General features: G+C 41.5%; 1 protein-coding gene across 1 annotated transcript in view; it reads left to right on the top strand.

Annotated features, from left to right (window-relative positions):
- The window catches only part of LOC121276026 (polycystic kidney disease protein 1-like 1), a 252,137-nt gene that overhangs the window by 162,272 nt on the left and 71,401 nt on the right, over window positions 1-18,464 (top strand). Inside the window, exons 35-39 of the mRNA XM_041183968.1 lie at window positions 4,134-4,237; window positions 4,868-5,063; window positions 5,614-5,752; window positions 5,855-5,939; window positions 7,665-7,853. Of these exons, the coding sequence (XP_041039902.1) occupies window positions 4,134-4,237; window positions 4,868-5,063; window positions 5,614-5,752; window positions 5,855-5,939; window positions 7,665-7,853 (713 nt within the window). The remainder of the gene's footprint in view (window positions 1-4,133; window positions 4,238-4,867; window positions 5,064-5,613; window positions 5,753-5,854; window positions 5,940-7,664; window positions 7,854-18,464) is intronic.

Below are 18,464 nucleotides of genomic sequence, written 5' to 3'. Positions count from 1 at the left end.
GAAAAGCAACAACTTAGACTTTTAACGTAATAAAATGTCCCAAGGCATTTCACAGGAGCATTATAAAACAAAATATGATACCTGTTATGGCACAACCGATGGTAAATGCTGAGCTGCTCAAATCCCAAAGAGAAACTTGAAACAACTGTCACAACTGTTTTGCAATTTGTATAAATTCCGAGATATGTGCCTTGAATTCAGCAGTAATAAGACCACCAAGTCTTATAGGTTTCTTACAAAACTAGATTAAACATTTATCAATAAGAGAAATGATTTTAAGCACATATATATGACTATAACCTACTATAATAACTTCTAAATCCCCTAATTAATCTGACTTGCAGTTACACCTCTATTAAGGCAACAGTAAAGCACATAAATACATTTTAAAAGACCCAGGCAAAGAAACATGATACCCTGAACAATCCAATTCAAAGTGAGTTTTCTTAATTTCTGTTCTTTGTAAACAGCAGCTTGAGGCGTAGATGTTGAAGGCTTTTTACACTTGTTAGATCTTAAAATGCCTCCTCTTATAAACAGCCTTTGCTCCTTTAAACAGACTTTCCCCTTTGAATGTAAATTCCCATTGTTTCACTATGTCTTTGGACTTTTACTTCCCTGATCATAAAAATTTATCATAATATTAATTTTACCAGTAATCTTAGGAAAAATAAATACACTGGGCAGAATATTAAGCTCGGCATGCAGGCGCATGTCTGAGGTCATCGCGCAGTCTCGCGATCGGCAGGTGCGCGCTGGAGTCAGCTGCGTGCCCACCGATAATTCAAAGGCCTATTAAGACCATTAACAATCTAATTCAATTCAAATTTATGTTGCCCGTCCAACCTAACGGTTGGCTAGCAGGCAAAAAGGCTAAGCGGCCTTTATATTTTTTAGGAAACCTCATCCACGAGTGGGATAAGGTTTCCTAAAGCAAATAAACATTAAGTAAAATGTTAATTTTTGAATTAAAAACATGTCCTAGCTCATGTGACGGTCACATGAGGAGACATGTTTTATTAAATTTTTATTCTCTTCATTTTTTATTTTACACAGCACTTAAATCTCCCTGAGGCAGCTCCGTGCCTCAAGGAGATTGAAGCGCTCTTTCTCTTGCATGTGCTAACTGCGTGCTAAGCCCAGCTTTCCCTCCTCCTCCTGCTCGCACGGGCAGCTCTCAGTGCTGCCTCTCATGATCCTCATGTGAAATCACGATGCAGAGCCAATTGCGGGCAGTGGTCAACTTCCTGACCACCGCCGCCAAGGGCAAAATCCTGCCCACTATTTCTGAACTTTAGCTGGTTAGGTGATGCATTTCAACCCTCCTTTGAAAACAACTATGCAAATGTCCTTTTACACCTTACACTAAAATTTCCCCATGTTTACCAACTTAACATTTCAAACTTAGCTTATCTTTCGACATCAAAGCCTCCAGACTAGTTGCCTTTAATCCAATTAAGTCTCACACACACACAGACATAGACCCATAGACACAGACCCCACTATTACTCTACTTAACAATAAATTCCAATAACATTATGAGAATTATTATATTTTCCTGACAATATCAAGCTCAGAAAGATAGCTTTTGAGGAGTAAATTAAAGGCGGAAAGCAAGACAGGGATTAGATAGGGCATTCAGCACAGAAGCAAGCCATTTGGCCCAACCAGTCCATACTGGTTTTTACGTTCCAATCGAACCTCCTCCCATCTTTCCACTTCTAAATCTATCATCACAACCTGATGTTTCCTTCTCTCTCATATGTTTGTCCAGCTTCCCCATAAATGCATTCATTTCACCCAGTCCCTATGGTATCGAGTTCCACATTCTCACCATTCTTTGGGTAATGAAGTTTCTTCTGAATTCCCTATGGACTTCTTGGTGACTATCTTATAATGATGGTCTCTACTTATGCTCTTTTCTACAAATGGAAACATTCTTTCTGTATCCTTTATATTAAAACCTTTCAGAATTTTAAACACCTCTATAAAGTAACCCCTCTTTTTCAAGGGAAAAGCGACCCAGTCTATTCATTCTTTCCTAATAACATATTTGGGAGCTCAGGCAACTGAAGCCATGACTACCAATGGTAGAGCGATAAAATTAGGAAAGCTCAGGAGGCCAGAATTGGACGAGCACTGATGGAGGAAATTACGGAGATAGGAAGGGGCAAGGTCATGGAAGGATTTGAAAACAAGGATGAAAATTTTAAAATCAAGATATTGCTTGACTAGGAGCCAATATATGTCAGTGAGCACAAGGATGGCAGGTGAATTGGCCTTGGTGCAAGTTAAGACATGGGCAGCAGAGTTTTGAATGACCTCAAGCTTGTGGTGAGTAGAAAGTGAGAGAGCAGCCAGGAGTGTACTGGAATAGCCAAATCTAGAGATAACAAAGGCAGGAATGAGGGATTCAACATCAGATAAGCTGAGACGGGTGAAGTTGGGTGATGTTACAGAGATGGAAATAGGCAGTCTTAGTGATTGCACAAATATGAAGTCAAGAGCTCATAGATTGTTACCAAGGACAGGGATGGAGTCAGTAGCTAGGGAGTGGAGTTTGGAGCAGAAACCAAAAACAATGGCTTCAGCCTTTGCAATATTTAATTGCAAGAAATTTCTGCTTGTCCAATATTGGATGGCAGCTAAGTAGCCTGATAATTTAGCAACAGTGGAGGAGTCAAGAGAGGTGGTGGTGAGTGAGACCTGGGTGTCATCAACATTTGTACATGTATTTATTTAGCACCTTTAATATGCAAAATGTTCCAAGGCGCTTTACAGGAGTGGTTATCAAACAAAAACATTGACATCAAACCAAAAGACACAAACTCATACTGAAGGATTTTCCACTCGGCGATCTGGGGGCGGGTCCGCTCACCATGGGTAAAATGATGCAGGATGACGTTGGGAGGAACCCCTGCCGTCATCCCGGTCTATTTAAATCTTCAGGAAGGCGGGCGGACAGCGAAATCAGCTGTCTATCCGCCGACCTGTCAATGGCCAATTAAGGCAATTGACAGGCTAATTAACCTTGTTAAAGACCCTGTCCATCCAAGCTTAGGGCTGGCGGGCAGGCCAGGAGCTCCAGCAGGCTCCAGATTATTCATGAAACTTCATCTACTGGCAGGATGAAGTTTCATGTACATATTTTAAAAATTTAATAAACTTTATGTGTTTCTTATTGACATGTCCCATTTCATGCGACATTGTCACATGAGGGGGACATGTTAATAATTTTAATATTTCTCTATTTTTTGACTTTTCTTACCTGTCACTAATCTTCCTGAGATAGCACTTTGCCTCAGGGAGCAGTGTGCTCTTTGAAGTGCATACGCGAAAAAGCGGCACTTTGACAGTTGGGGATTCCAAGCCCCCCCACCCCCCCTGCACAGGAAGAAGTCAGCCAGGCCGCTGGGCGGGCCTCAATTGGCCCGCCCACTCAAAATGGCGGCGCGTCCCATTTCAGCGGCGGAGGTCGGCTGCCCACTCACCCATCAAGGGCAAAATTCTGCCCATAGAGTCTTACAGCAGAAAAGGAGGCCATTCAGCTCATCATCCTGTGCTGGCTTTTTGAGAGAGTTATCTAATTTGTCCCACTCCACTGCTTTTGCCCTGTACCCCTGCATTTCCTTCCCTGCAAGTATTTCTCCAACTTCCTTTTGGAAGTTACTGTTAAATATTAAATTGGAGGCGAGTTCAGAGGCTGCCAGTGGTCATGGGCAGGGGGGAACTCAGGGGAGTGGGGAAGACATTAGGTCGGGCAGGAGGATTTGAGGTGGGGACCCCACCAATTAAGTCAAGGGCAGGAAGGCTCGAGGACAGCCTTCCCACACAGGTGCCAATTGTGGGCCTCAAGTGGGCAATTTAATGTACTGGGAAGGTGCAAATCAGAGACTGGATACGTCTACTTGGGATAAAAGGAAAATTGATGTCCATCTCCCCTTTCCACTGTTCACCTGGGTGCACCTGACCCTGGGCATAACTCAGACTGAGTCTGGGAAATATATAGTGTTCTGGACAGTGAATGACCTGCAACTCTGCACAGCATATGCAAAAATAAAATTACAATATAACAATGAACAATGTCACTTTGGATAGTTAAATTACTTTATATTTCTATAATAATTCTTCAGCTCATCGGGATGCTCTGCTGGCCTCAGACAGTGCATTTGAATCGTACCTGACCTGGCAGAATCTGCAGCAATGGGCACAGGAATTGTGGAGAAAAAAATATGAGGTAAGCATTATGTTACAGAAAAAAGTCACTCGAGTCTGCTCAAGATAATGAAACAACAACAACTTGCATTTATGTAGTGCCATTACTGTAGAATCCTTCCCCCTCCTAGCCCACACCCCACCCCTACCCCGCCAAAGGTGAATATTATCAAACAAAATTTGACACAGAACTACATGAAGGGATATTATTGCAGGTGAGCAAAAACTTGGTCAAAGTGGTAGGTATTAAGGAGGAAAGTGTCAGAGAAGATTAAGAATGGAATTCCAGAACTTAGTGCCTAAGCAGCCAGTGGTAGGATTTTGAAAATCAAAGATGTGCAAGAGATCCAAATTGAATTAATACTGAGATGTAGGGCTGCAGGAGGTTACAGAGGTAGGGAAGGGTGCAGACATGTAGGAATCTGAAAACAAAGATGAGAGAATTGTTAAAAGCAAAGTACTGCAGATGCTGGAAATCTGAAACAAAACCAAAAATTGCTGGAAAAACTCAGCAGATCTGACAGCAGCTGTGGAGAGAATCAGCATCTCTCCACAGATGCTGTCAGACCTGCTGAGTTTTTACAGCAATTTTTGTTTTTGTACGAGAATTGTTAAATTGATTCCTTATAGGCATATGCTTGCATTTCCCCAGCGTGGTTTACTCGAGCCACAATCTCCCAGCATTCACTCAGAGCACCACAGTGAAATGAGCAACAAGAAAGATGGAAATTGCTTGTCTGAAGGCAGCTCAAGTGGATTTGAGGACTGTAGTTCACAGGAAAACGCCAGGCCAGTCGTGAAGGATTCCAAACACAGCTCTAGTGACCGGCGATCAGATTATTCATCAGGTAGGGAAAAAAGAATTAAGGGACTGTATTGAACTGATAGTTCTTAATGGGATTGGTTACCATAAGCTAATATTAAAGTACTGCATTCAACCAATGGTAAGACTTGTATTTGTCACCATGTAGTAATTTACATTTTACTGTTAATTCATCAGTGATCTTTCATAAACATGCGTTTCCTCTACAGAGGTTTCCTGTTTCATTTTCACAGTTCAAAAATATTATTTGTTTATCTACAGCTCTCTTTGTCTCTCTGTACCACTGAGCACTCGCTTTATAAGAATTATGGCCAAACTGAATTGCTCCCAGACATTCTTGAATTTGTATTCTTAGACAATTGGAAGCAGCTGACATCTTCTGATTTCCTTTTACCTGCCCATTGGAAAGTACAAACTTGGTACTTCTCTCGAATGTGTAGCATCAAATAGGAACTCATTTGGATAGATGTACAAGATCCAAACCAATTTCCATCCTATAATTAAATTAACCGTCAGAAATCAAACAATGTAAATGCCTCTGACTATCTTTTAAATATTTTTTTTAATATCTCTAGAACACAGCGGTTTGTTTGAACAGCCCATGAAGAATAGAGCCAGACATTTTCTCCCAAGTTGGTGCAACTATCTGGCATGGGTGATCTGCCTTTTGATTGCTTTGGTGTGCATATTGATTACAAGCCTTTTAGGACTACGGTAAGAAAGACTGTAGTTTGTATGTCATATTTCCAATTATTTTATCTGTATTTTCTTAAAAATAAATTAATGAAATATTGTGGCCATCTTTCTTAATTTCAGGTTTGGACCAACCAAATCTATATTATGGTTACATTCGCTGTTCTTCTCCCTTCTGTACTGCATCTTTGTCATCCAACCTATAGCAGTAAGTAATATGAAAGACACTGCTTTGCTCCAGCGGTGCGATCTGGTCTACTTAGTCTCCATCAAAGAAAGAAACACAGGGACAGATGCAGGCTCTTCAGGTCATTCTTGCTGCTGCATTTTTAACATGACAGCTCTATCTTTTTAATCTCAGTTCCCTGATAAAATCGTTGTTATGCTACACTTTCTCAGTGACCAATAAAAAGCAATTTGAGAGAATTTCTGCTATAATTAACTGGTAATAAGCTGTAGTCCATTAGGGAGAGATATTGCTTTATGGGCACCACTCCAAATCAAGCTTGGGGCCTAGGTTCGAGGAGGCAGGCCTCTTTGAACTACCACAGCCAATACAGTGTTTGAACCTGTACTGTAGCGTCATTCACTATCTAGCATTATCTAGTCAACGGAATTGTAACTTTTCTACTGTAAAATGCAAAGTGTGCAACATTTTTATACATGGTTCACCCATTTATCTTTTACACATTGGATAGGATCCTTCCCTTTGCTGTATAGTTAGCATTTCCTCCCTTAACCATAGGAACAAGAGTATGCCATTTGCCTCTCAAGGCTATTCAGTCAATCAGAACAGAGCTGATCTATATCTCAACTCTGTTTATAAGACTTTGTTCCATATTCCTTGATATTCTTACTCAAAAAAAATCTGTTAGTCTTTGCCTTGAAATTTTCAACTGATTTAAAATCCACACTCTTTTTGGGAGAGAGAGTTACAGACTTCCGTTACTTGTATGAAGAAGTGCTTTCTGATTTTACTCCTAAACCACTGAGCACTAATTTTAAAATGATGCCCCTTTTTCTGAATTACTCCACTTGAAGAAATTGTTTCTCTGTTTCTAATCCATGAATGCCCTTATTTTAAACCCCTTAATTAGATCACCTGTCAACCTTCTGAACTCAAGAAAATGTAAGACAAATTTATGGAACCTGACCTCTTAATTTAACCTTCAAATCCGGTATTAATCTCATGATTGTGCACTTAACACCTCCAAGGCCAGCATATTTTTCCTGAGGTTTGGTGTCCAAAATTAAAAGCAGTATTCCAGATGGGATCTGATCAAGGCACTGCACAATTGAGCATCACTTCCACACTTTTAAATTCTTACTTATCTGAGATAAGAACTAACCTTTCATGGGCCTTTTTGATTGATTTTTGTACCTGTGGAATAGGTTTTAATGATTTATATATTCTATCACTTAAATCTCTGCTCCGACATAACCCTTGATTTCTCACCATTTATTTTCTGACTTTCTCAGATCTGTTGAGCTCCATCTACCACAGCTTCTTCTACTCATCTTGTCCATGTCCCTTTGTTACTTCCAGCTCCCATCCACACAACCTCTGGTGACTCCGAGCATAGTGTCATTTTAGATCGTTGGATGTTAATTTGAATAAGTAACCTTCAATTAAAAGAACACTGAACAGACATATCAGTAATGAAGATAACCCCAGATGATACACCCATTAACCAATAATTGTATCTGCATACAATAATAAAACTCCACAATCGGTAAACTTCTGTTTTCACATTTAAAGTTGTATTCATAAAGGTCATTAGCTACATCTAGTGGCAGAAAAATAGCATTATGTTCTCTTTGCTCTTCTTTGTATCTGCTAAGATGAAATACATTTGAGAAACAGTTTCTCTTGTGACAGATTTAAAGTGGCCATTTTAGGACTGTTTCCCTCACTGTTCAAATTCCTTTTCAGATTTTCTGCATAGCAGCTGTTGTTGCACTGAAAAACAAGGATTGTAGTGACATTTACGTCAACCTTGTCGATTCTAATTCTTCATCAGAAGCCTGCAAGCAATTGAATTCTGAACCTGGTTTTCTTTCTGAGGATTGTCCCATTGATAACAATTACAATCCATACCATTCCTCTATGGATCTTGACAGGGTAACACTCGCTAACTATATTGCCTTACTTATATGTGTTCCTCATTACAAAGAATTCCAGTCTGTTTCAAAATTTGGAGAATTGGTTCACTATCCAATGGCTCTTGCTGGAGAGGGTATACTGTAAATGTCAAATGAAGACAGGGTCGGCTTCTATGATAAAAAGCCCATTAACATTCACCATCAAATCGATACATGAAGAATGGCCACCTGGATAAGGCACTGGAGGGCTGTGGCATGCATGAACCAATCAGGAGAGAAAAGGAGAAAATTAGTTGCTGTTAATATCAATATTATGTGGCATTTTAGTTCTTCATAGTGCAACAATAATTACACTTATTGATGAGTGTTGGCACAGAGAAGTTAAAAGATAACTGAATGTTTAAGCAAACAAATTACAAAATATAAGAGTTATTCCAGCTAACTAATCTGCTCCAGGTAGCTTTGCAGCTTATTTGTGCATTTTATTTCAGATTGAATCCCCATACTTACAAAAAATTTTTACGATTACCTTTCTAAATGTTAAATGTTTTCCATAAAGATGAAAGCAAAATACTGCGGATGCTGGAAATCTGAAACAAAAACAAAAATTGCTGGAAAAACTCAGCAGGTCTGACAGCATCTGTGGAGAGAAAGACAGAGGCCTGAATTTTCCCGTTGGCAAGTTGGGGGGCGGGGCCCATTCGCCGACGGGAAAATGACGTGGGATGACATCGGGAGGAACCCCCAACGTCATCCCGGTCCACTTAAATATTGAGGAAGGCGGACAGACAGCAAAATCAGCTGTCCGCCCACCGACCTGTCAATGGCCAATTAAGGCCAATATCAGGATAATTAAGGTGGTTAAAAGCCCTGCCCGTCCAACCTTAAGGCTGGTGGGCAGAGCAGGAGCCCCAGCGAGCAATAGAAAAAACATAAAACCTCATCCACTGGCGGGATGAGGTTTCATGTCTGCTTTAAAAATGTTTAATAAATTTTATGTGATATTTATTAACATGTCCCATCTCGTGTGACATTGTCACATGAAGGGGACATGTTAATAATTTTTTTATTTTTCTATTTTTTAAGTTTGTAAAACTTTCACTGATCTCCCTGAGACAGCACTTAAGTCTCAGAGAGCAGTGCGCTCTTTTGCATGCGCGAAAGAGCGCACTTTGACAGATGGGGATCTTTGATGACGTAGTGCAGAGAGGGCCAAGCAGATCGGAAGACGTCGTCGTTAGCCTGCTCCTAGGCCTGGCCAAGGTGGCCATTAGTGGGTCAAGGCAGCAGGTGGTTGAGGAGCTTGTTTGACCCGACTGTCTGCCCCTTCATGGTCATGTTCGTGTCCAGGTGTCCTTGGAGAGGAAGCACGTGGTGTTTGTCAGTGCACTTGAGGCCTTTGGAGACTGGTGGGCCCAAAGTGTCTAGAATGTATTATTAGCCTAGGGAATGTTATTTTAATTTGATAAGTTTTCTTTGTAATTTTTGTTTTTTGTTCCAGTGCCCTTTTAAAGGGTTGGCCATTTGCTTATTTGTTCATTTATTGATTTGAATGCTCAGAAGTGTAGAAAGAGACATTTGCCAGGCTCAGGAGCAGACTATCAAAGTAGTCATAAACAGGTCCAGGCATAAAATGGTTGAGGGGGTTTTTGACCTGATTGCCTGCCCCTCTTTTGTGGCTATGTCCGCATCCAGATGTCCTTGGCGAGGGAGCACACGGTGTTCGCCAATATGCTTGAGGCTCTCCGTGGCCGGTGGGCACCACAAGCTGGTGTGCATCGTCACTCCCCAAAATGATCATTTAATTTAATTTGATAAGTTTCCTTTGTAGTTTTTGTTTTGTTGCAATAACTTGGAGGTGACCCTTTAAGAGGTTGCTCATTGGTTTAATTTGTTTATTTGTTTGCTCAAAAGAGTGTAGAGACACTTATTGACACCGATGGTGGGTTGCAGAGTTAGGAGCTATACATTTGTAATGTCCCACTTTGTCGATACAGTAAATCATCACTTTAAGTCACTCTGCTTTATGTTGTTTCGCTTTAAAATTGTGAAGTTTTTAGGGCCCGCATTGCAGATGTGCTTTGTCATTTTGATTTCGTGTAATTTTGCATCGTCGTGGCTTGTCTTCTTGCAGTCATTGCTGCATATCGTTGATGCATTGCTTCACATAGTTTCATGTCAATGTGACATTGGATCCCGTGACCCAATCGGTGCCGTTCTGAAGCAAGTGCAGACTGAAGTGTTCATCTGGACTCGAGGGAACTGTGATTTATTTTAAAAACCCTGAAGTAAAGTTCTCAAGAGAATATCAAAATAAACAAGTTTCTTTTTCATGGAAGAAGTTGAACCCTGAGCTGCTCATTTCTATGAAGAAAAGGCCCATTCCTTGATTCTGCGAGTTGATTTTAATTATGGAGCCCCAGGCGTGCCTGCAGTGGAGCTTTACATCGGCTGAGACAGAGAGACAGTTTTAAAGTCTTTGAAAGAGAAGGTATTTGCTGCTGTACACAGGCAAAAATGCTTTCCTTGCCTCAGAGCTTGTTTGGGTGAAAAATACAGGGCATCTGATCAGAATGGGAGAAGATTTTTTCGAGAAGGCACCAAGCACAGATGATTCATTGGTAACATGCAGAAGCGAAGTCAAGGCAGCGGAGAGAGTGCAAAAACCTTCAAACAACTCATCTAAATGAACCCCAAGCAACACCTGCCCGCATGTGTCAGTGCAGATTGTGCATTGGATTTATCAGTCATCTCAGAACCCATTGAACCAGAGTGGAAGCAAGTCATCCCTGAACCCGAGCAGCTGCCTAAGAAAAAAAGAGAGACTGGTGGGTTTTATGCAATATTTATTTTATGTTTATTGATTTAATTTGTAAGTTATTTCAGCAAGGAATGCACGGTACTGCACAAATATTTCAATTCGTACATTCATTTTTCCAGGTGAAAAATATCCAAAGGCGTTATGTGGTATAGGTTATGTTCCTACCAAAGAGCAAACAAGGTATGGCCTTGGCATTGTCACTTCCTAACAAAAAGTAAGATCAGAAACAAAGTACTTTGTGAGCTGGATGTCTGTTAGTTGGATACTGAGGAAGGCTCAGATCTTCCATTAAGTTTCCTGGATGAAATTTACAAGAAAGATGATTAATTAGATGCCTAGGAGCCATGGTCAGACTTTGATAGATTTCAAAAGATAGACTGTCATTCCATGGAGGAATGTATCATATACTTCAACAGACTGTATAAAAGATTACTAAAGTTCGATTTCGAGATTCAGCACTCGCATTTGAATTACTGGATTGTGCTGAGGTGTTGCATATGGATAGGCTCCTGGTTAACAGGGGCTCCCAGAAAGAGAGTCCCTTGTGGGTCAGATTTCTGCTGCATTGAAAACATTCCTGGGGAAGCAGCTGTTACTTACAGCCTTGATGGAACAAATGGGACATTCCGCAGTGTTAGAAAGGATGAAGGACTCAATGATTGTGGCATTTCGAAATCATCCAGATACTGGACACATGGGGCCAGTATAAAGGAAGAGTTACAAACAAAAGAATGAGGATGAAAGTACTTTTAGCAGATCTGGATACCAGAGCAGACAACAGGATTGGAGCAGCAATAGTAGGTGAATAGACCCCAGGAATGCCAAGGGAACAGATAAAAGGCATATCAGAGGTGACTTAAAATATCATTTTGTGATGAACTGCACAAAGTGGAACTATCAGATTCTCAAAGTGACACTTACACAGAACTTAGAGGTTGAAGATGATGATAATGAACAGTCTGAAGGAATTGTACAAGTTACAAAAAGTTTTAGCCCAGTTATGAGTATATTAGTCGTGGATTAATTTAATTTTGTGGTGTTAGGTAGTGGTTACACCTTGACAATTGGTGGAACAAATTGGCTAAAATAATATCTAGATTTACCCAGTAGGGAGGATTGATGGAAGGTCAGGGAGTATGAAAGTTCTTCTCATTTCAGGGTCAGGAATGAGGTTGCTAAAAAGAGCAGTGATTCTATACAAAATAGCTGCAGTAAGCCACTTTATTAGTATTAATGTCATTTCTAGTGAGATACTCTTGCTGTTAAGCTTTTCATGAACATAGCACAAATGAAACAAAAACAGAAAATTCTGGAAAAACTCAGCATGTCCAACAGCATCAGTGGAGAGAAAAAACAGAATTAATGTTTCGAGCCTATATGACTTCTTCAGAGCTAAAGAGAAGGAAAATATGATGAAATTTATACTGTTTAAAGGGGGTGGAGCAGGTGAAGCTGGATAGAAGGCCAGAGATAAGTAGGACAAAGGAGAGATTGGCAAAGATGTCATGAACAAAAAGGCAAAGGGGTGTTAATGCTAATGGTACTGACTAAAGGAGGTGCTGATGGTGCCATTAAGGTCAGAAAGCAGAATGTGATAATAGCAGGATAAGGGTAAGCACTGTGGGGAAAAAAACATGAACAAGTGACAAGGGATTTCCTGCCCACTGTGGTTGACAGGGCCCTCAACTGTGTCCAACCCATTTCCTGCACCTCTGCCCTCACAGCTTCCTCCCCCTCACAGAACCATGATAGGGTCCTCCTTGTCCTTACTTTTCACCCCATCAGCCTCCGCATTCAAAAGATCATCCTCCGCTGTTTCCACCGACTCCAGCATGATGCCACCACCAAACACATCTTCCTTTCACCACCCCCTGTCGGCATTCCATAGGGACCATTCCCTCCGGGACACCCTGGTCCACCCCTCCATCACTCCCAATGTCTTATACCCCTCCCACGGCACCTTGCCATGCAATTGCAGAAGGTGCAACACCTGTCCCTTTACCTACTCACCGTCCTAGGGCCCAAACACTCCTTTCAGGTGAAGCAGCGCTTTACTTTCACCTCCTTCAATTTAGTCTGCTGCATTGGCTGCTCCCAATGCTGCCTCCTCTATATTGGAGAGACCAGACACAGACTGGGTGACCACTTTGCAGAACACCTTCTGTCCGTCCGCAAGCATGACCCAGACCTTCCTGTTGCTTGCCATTTCAACACTCCACCCTGCTGTCATGCCCACATGTCCGTCCTTGACCTGCTGCAATGTTCCAGTGAAGCTCAATGCAAATTGGAGGAACAGCACTTCATCTTCCAATTAGGCACTTTACAGCCTTCAGGACTTAACATTGAATTCAGCAACTTCAGATCATGAACTCTCTCCTCATCCTCAACCCTTTTTTATCCCCTTTCTTCAATATTCATTTTCATTTTTAATTATTTTTTATCCACTTATTTTTATTTATTTTCATTTTTATTCATCGTTTTATCCCCACTTTTTAAATCCCATTTTCAATCTTTTTCCCACTACCGTTCCCTCCCCCCACCCCACCCCCACAAGGGCCATCTGTCACTTATTCATGTTACTCTTTCCAGAGTGCTTCCCCATGTCCTGCTATTATCACATTCTGCTTTCTAACCTTAATGCCACCATCAACTTCTCCTTTAGCCAGTACCACTACCATTAACACCCCTTTGTCCTTTTGTTCATGACATCTTTGGCAATCTTTGCCCCCACCTATCGCTGGCCTTCTATCCAGCTTCATCTGTCCCACCCCCTTTAAACAGAATAAATTTCATTGCATTTTTACTTCTCTTTACCTCTGAAGAAGAGTGAAAACGGACTCGAAATGTTAACTCTTTTATCTCTCCACAGGCGCCGTTCGACCTGCTGAGTTTTTCCAGCATTTTCTGTTTTTGTTTCAGATTTCTAGCATCCGCTGTATTTTGCTTTTATGGCACAAATGAAACTGGGCATGAAGAACTGTATCCCCTTAACAAAGCCTGATGTTTCTAATCAGAATGTGATAGAAATATTAGGTGATAAGAATCAGAGAGAAAGAAAGCAAATTGTCTTAAAGCTGAACAGACTATTTGCTCACCATTCTTGTCAAAAATTTAAAATTCTGCTAAAAGATGCAGGTGTGGTTGATGAGGGATTTACATGGCTCATTGAAGAGATCAGTGCAAATGTGAAATACGTAAAAGGTATCGGAGGACATCACCATGTCCTATTGTAAGCTTTCCATCGGAATGTGACTTCACTGAGATATTTGTCACGGATCTAAAGCAAGGGCGGGGAACACCGACCCGGGGCCGGGATCTGGCCCGTTGCATCTTTTCATTCAGCCCACGGGGAGATTTCAAAATCCAGCCCACATGCTGCCCTGTGAGCCAGCCACCACCATGTTCTGATGCCTGCACCTCAGCTGCAGTCAACAGAGGCTCAGGCTGTGGGGAGAGAGCAAGGCCCGAGTTCCAAGATCAGGAACGCAGGGCAGGGATGGGAAACTTCTGCTTGCTGATCGGGTGGTGACATGAGTAATCCCTACCAGGGAAGAAAGGGAGCAGGACATCCAGCTCCTTTGGTGTCCGAGGACAGGGGCTCAGCCCTGCATACTGAGACAAAGGCCCAGGTTCCAGGCCCAGGTGCAGCCTCAGGCTAGGAGTTGGCCAGAGCCTCGGTTTGTTTAGTCACTGCCCTGGGCTATTTTGGGGCTGAAACAGAGTAGGAAAAGAGCGGAGTGGGTGGGGAGACAGAGGGGGAGGGAGATAGAATGGGACATGAGAGAGAGAAGCAGACAGTGGAAAAGGAGAGAAAGAGAGACGCAGACAAAGTGGGAAAGGAGAGAGAGAGAGAGAATGGGAAAGGAAAGCAAGCAAAAAGTTGAGTTGCATTTCAGGAGTGCTATAATTGAGACACACAAGCTGTGCTACTCATTAGGGTGGAGCAAACTCAGTCATTGCATTGAAGCAGCGGGTGGGTTGAACATTTCTGTATTCTCTCTTTTAAGAAAAATAAATTAAGTTGATTTTTATGTGTGGCCAGCAACTGATTTTTGTCAATGTTTGAGTGGTCCTTGATAAAAGAAATGTTCCCCATCCCGATCTAAAGGTATGAGGAAAAGACAGAAATATTTTAATTTCCTAAACATGGCAACCATGTTTAGTCTTTGTGCAGTAATAGATGGCATTCACCATCCTGACTTGGAAATATATCGCCATTCCTTCACTGCCGCTGGGTTAAAATCCTGGAACTCCTTTCCCAACAGAACGGTGGGTGTACCCACACGATATGGGCTGCAGCAATTCAAGAAGGCAGCTCACCTAGGGATGGGCAATAAATGCTGGTCTAGCCAGCGACACCCACATCCCATGAATGTATAAAATAAAGGGTGATTAGATAAAGTAATGGAGAAATGGATGGGGATTGGACTTAGGGCACCAGCTAAATTTCTGACTGATATAGACGGGACTTTACTAATATTGAATTTAGAGACAAATGTGAAAATATGAATATAGTAGTCGTGAATACTACAGCTGAGAGTACTTTCAGACTTTGTGAAGGAATAACAAGGTGATAGATGAAAAGCTGCATAAAAGCTTAACTTGCATTTTGTTTGATCTGCTAACAAACCCACTGGCATGGGCAGTTCAGGCAAAGAATTTGCTTCAGATGTTTGGAGGGTATAGTCTTTATCAATGGGTCTGAGAGGAATCCCAAAGTACCTTCTGTGGTGGGCAATGGTCCACCGGCCCTAGAGGGGACTATGATTAGTTCAATTTTTTCTGCACATTTGAATGCTTTACATGCAGGGAGAAGGGCTTTCATCAAGGCTGAGGTGTCTGAAAAAATTCAGAGACCTCTAAGGCATCGTTTAAGACAATTTGAGATATAGTTTAATTCTGGAGATATGGAATAACATTTTCCCCCCATCGGGGTGTAACTGTGGGAGCGGGTGCAGGGGGCGGGCTACTAAGGAATGGAAAGTAAGAAAGCACCGTGCAAGTTCTAATAATGGGTCAGATGTCAATGTCTTATTAATTACATTGTAATTGCCATTAAACCTTAACATTGTAAGGTTTTATGACAATTGCATTGTTAAACAGGTGATGGGTATTTGTATACCTTTAAATGAGGATAGCTCGGGCACTAGGGGTGTTGGAGTAGTCTTGATTGTAAACTAATTCAATAAACTGTCTCCAGTAAAGAAAGCACCTGTGTCTTAGTTTTAACTTCACCAACTGGTGTGAATCAGATTAACATCTGAGAGTTACTCTTGTGTTAGAAAATGATCACATACTGAAGAAAGAGTCCCAGACCATGTGAGAGAGATATTTTACAGTGGTTGTCCTAAAAGGCATCGAAGTGCAAGTAGAGGCCCCAACTTGAATACATTACACAATGAAATGAGGGCTACAGAACAGACTTGAGGTAGGATTAGAGCAAAAGTCCTTATGACCATGAAGTGTTGATAAGTGCCAATAAACCAGAGGGTGAACGAATAAAAGTGGCAAAACAACAGGAATTAGATAGTTGGTAGGAATTTAGAATTTATTCTGAAGCACCAGAAAGGTGTCAGCCATCCTTGTCGTATAAGTGGTTTGCACAGAAAAGGTCTTGAAGACGGGACTTATAAAGCTAAAGCGAGGATATTGCTCGGGGTTTTGAAGAGCTACTGAGCAATACAGGCATTACAGTGAACTTCCCATAGCGGGAGAAGTAATCCTGAAAGTCTTGTTAGCTTTTTTGGCCATATATTCGTGGGAATGTAGATCAGTAGACATAAAAGCTACATTTCTGCAGGGTGTAAAATTACATAGAGAACTGTTTTTACAACAGCCCAAAGAAACAAATGATGCAGAAGGGAAATTATGGAAACTAGCCAGCTGTTTTTATGGCCTGAATGATGCCTCAAGGCTATGGTATTTTTGTGAGATTTGTTTTGCTGAAAGTAGGCTGTTTTCAACTAAAAGCGGATCCTGCAATGTTTTATTGGTATCAAAAAGGAAACTTTCAGGCATTTTCATGATGCGTGTTGATGATTTCTTATGGGGTAGTCCTGTAGATTTAAGAACCCTGTTATTAATAAAATTGAAGTGGAATTTAAGATTGGAAGTAAGGCTTTGCGCTTTTAAATATATTGATTTAACATTAGGCAGAATAGGTCTGAAGTAGCTTTGAATCAGCAATCCTATTTAGAGAGCATTACTTCTATCCTGGTGAATCATGCTAGGTCATCACAGAAAGATGATGCCACATCTAAAGAAGAAACAGAGCATTTGTGAAGCTTCATTGGTCAGTTGAATTGGCTGTGCACTCGGATAAGACCCGTGTTTAGTTTAGGTGTATTGGAAACTAGTACTGCAGTGAAGCACCCTAAAGTTGAGAACACTTTAGGAACATAAGAATGTAAGAAGTAGGAGCAGGATTAGGTCATTCAGGCCTTCAAGCCTGCTCTGCAATTCAGTGAGATCATGGCTAATCTTCTACTTCAACACTATTTTCTTGCACTGTCCCCATATCACTTGATGTTTTTTAATATGTGGAAATCTATCAATCTCAGTCTTACATTTACTCAACAACTGAGCCTCCTCGGCTCTTTGGGGCAGAGAATTCCAAAGATTTGCCATCCTCTGAATGAAGAAATTCCTCCTCATCTCAGTCCTAAATGGCCTTCCCTTTATTCTGAGACTGCACTGGTTCTAGACTCACCAGCCAGGGGAAATATGTGTCCTGCATCTACCCTGTCGAGCCCTGTAAGAATTTTGTATGTTTGAATGAGATCACCTCTCATTCTTCTAAATTCCAGAAAATAAAGCCCAGTATATTTAATCTTTGCTCATAGAACAATCCCTCCACCCCAGCAATTAATTTACTGAATGTTTTTTGCATCCCTCTATGGCAAGATATCTTTCCTTAGGTAAGGAGACTAAAGTTGCACACAATACTCAAGGTGCGGTCTCACATGGGTTCTATATAATTGCAGTTAAGACAGCTTTACTCCTATACTCAAATTTTCTTGTAATAAAGGCCAACGTGCCATTTGCCTTCCTAATTGCTTGCTGTACCTGCCTTTTAGCTTTCAGTAACTCATGAACAAGGACACCAAAGTCGTTTTGAAGTTTCACTTCACTTTCCCCTCTCACCATTTAAGGAATGTTCTGTATTTCTGTTGTGCCTACCAAAGTAGATAACCTCATATTTCTCCACATTGTGTCCCATCTCCCAAATTTTTGCCTACTCACTAAATAAAATAAATATGGAGAAATGGGTTACCCAAAGAAGATGAACTCTGGGAGTTGACTTCCTTCGTTACCTGCTCCCATTTTCTCAGGAGGGCATTCCTTCTCTGACACCCCCTGGAAACATTGCTTCTCTGCTCTTGTCAACTGCCACGACTAAAGCTGCATATGTGAACCTGGGAGCCCTCTCTCTGCCCTGGTACTCGATCTCCTGTTCCTATTCGAAGTCAGTTGCAGCATTGGCAGCGAGCAGCAACTCCTTTCAATCCGTGTAGTTCCTCTTTATGAATTCAGGCCATATTTAAGAGTAGGAAGCCAGCTGCACTGCATGCCAGGCTCTCACAATGCTAGGTTCCCTACTGAGTGGCAGCAGTTCCCTAGGCAGCAGCGTGGGATCCACCTGACTGAAGACTGCAATCAAGACTGCAATCATGGAAATGAAAAAGAAGCACCAAATTGGCATGCTGCCTGCCTCAACAGCATCTGATGCATGCAGATCACGAATCACAAACCTGAAAATGGGAGTGAACTAACTTTTAGCCCTTGGTGCTTTATTGCATGTGGAAATGG

Source organism: Carcharodon carcharias, chromosome 3 (genome assembly GCF_017639515.1).
Source record: "Carcharodon carcharias isolate sCarCar2 chromosome 3, sCarCar2.pri, whole genome shotgun sequence".
In the NCBI taxonomy this organism is placed as follows: Eukaryota; Metazoa; Chordata; class Chondrichthyes; order Lamniformes; family Lamnidae; genus Carcharodon; species Carcharodon carcharias.
The sequence above is the reverse complement of the archived record's forward strand: the minus strand, read 5'-3'. Positions and strand labels throughout refer to the sequence as shown.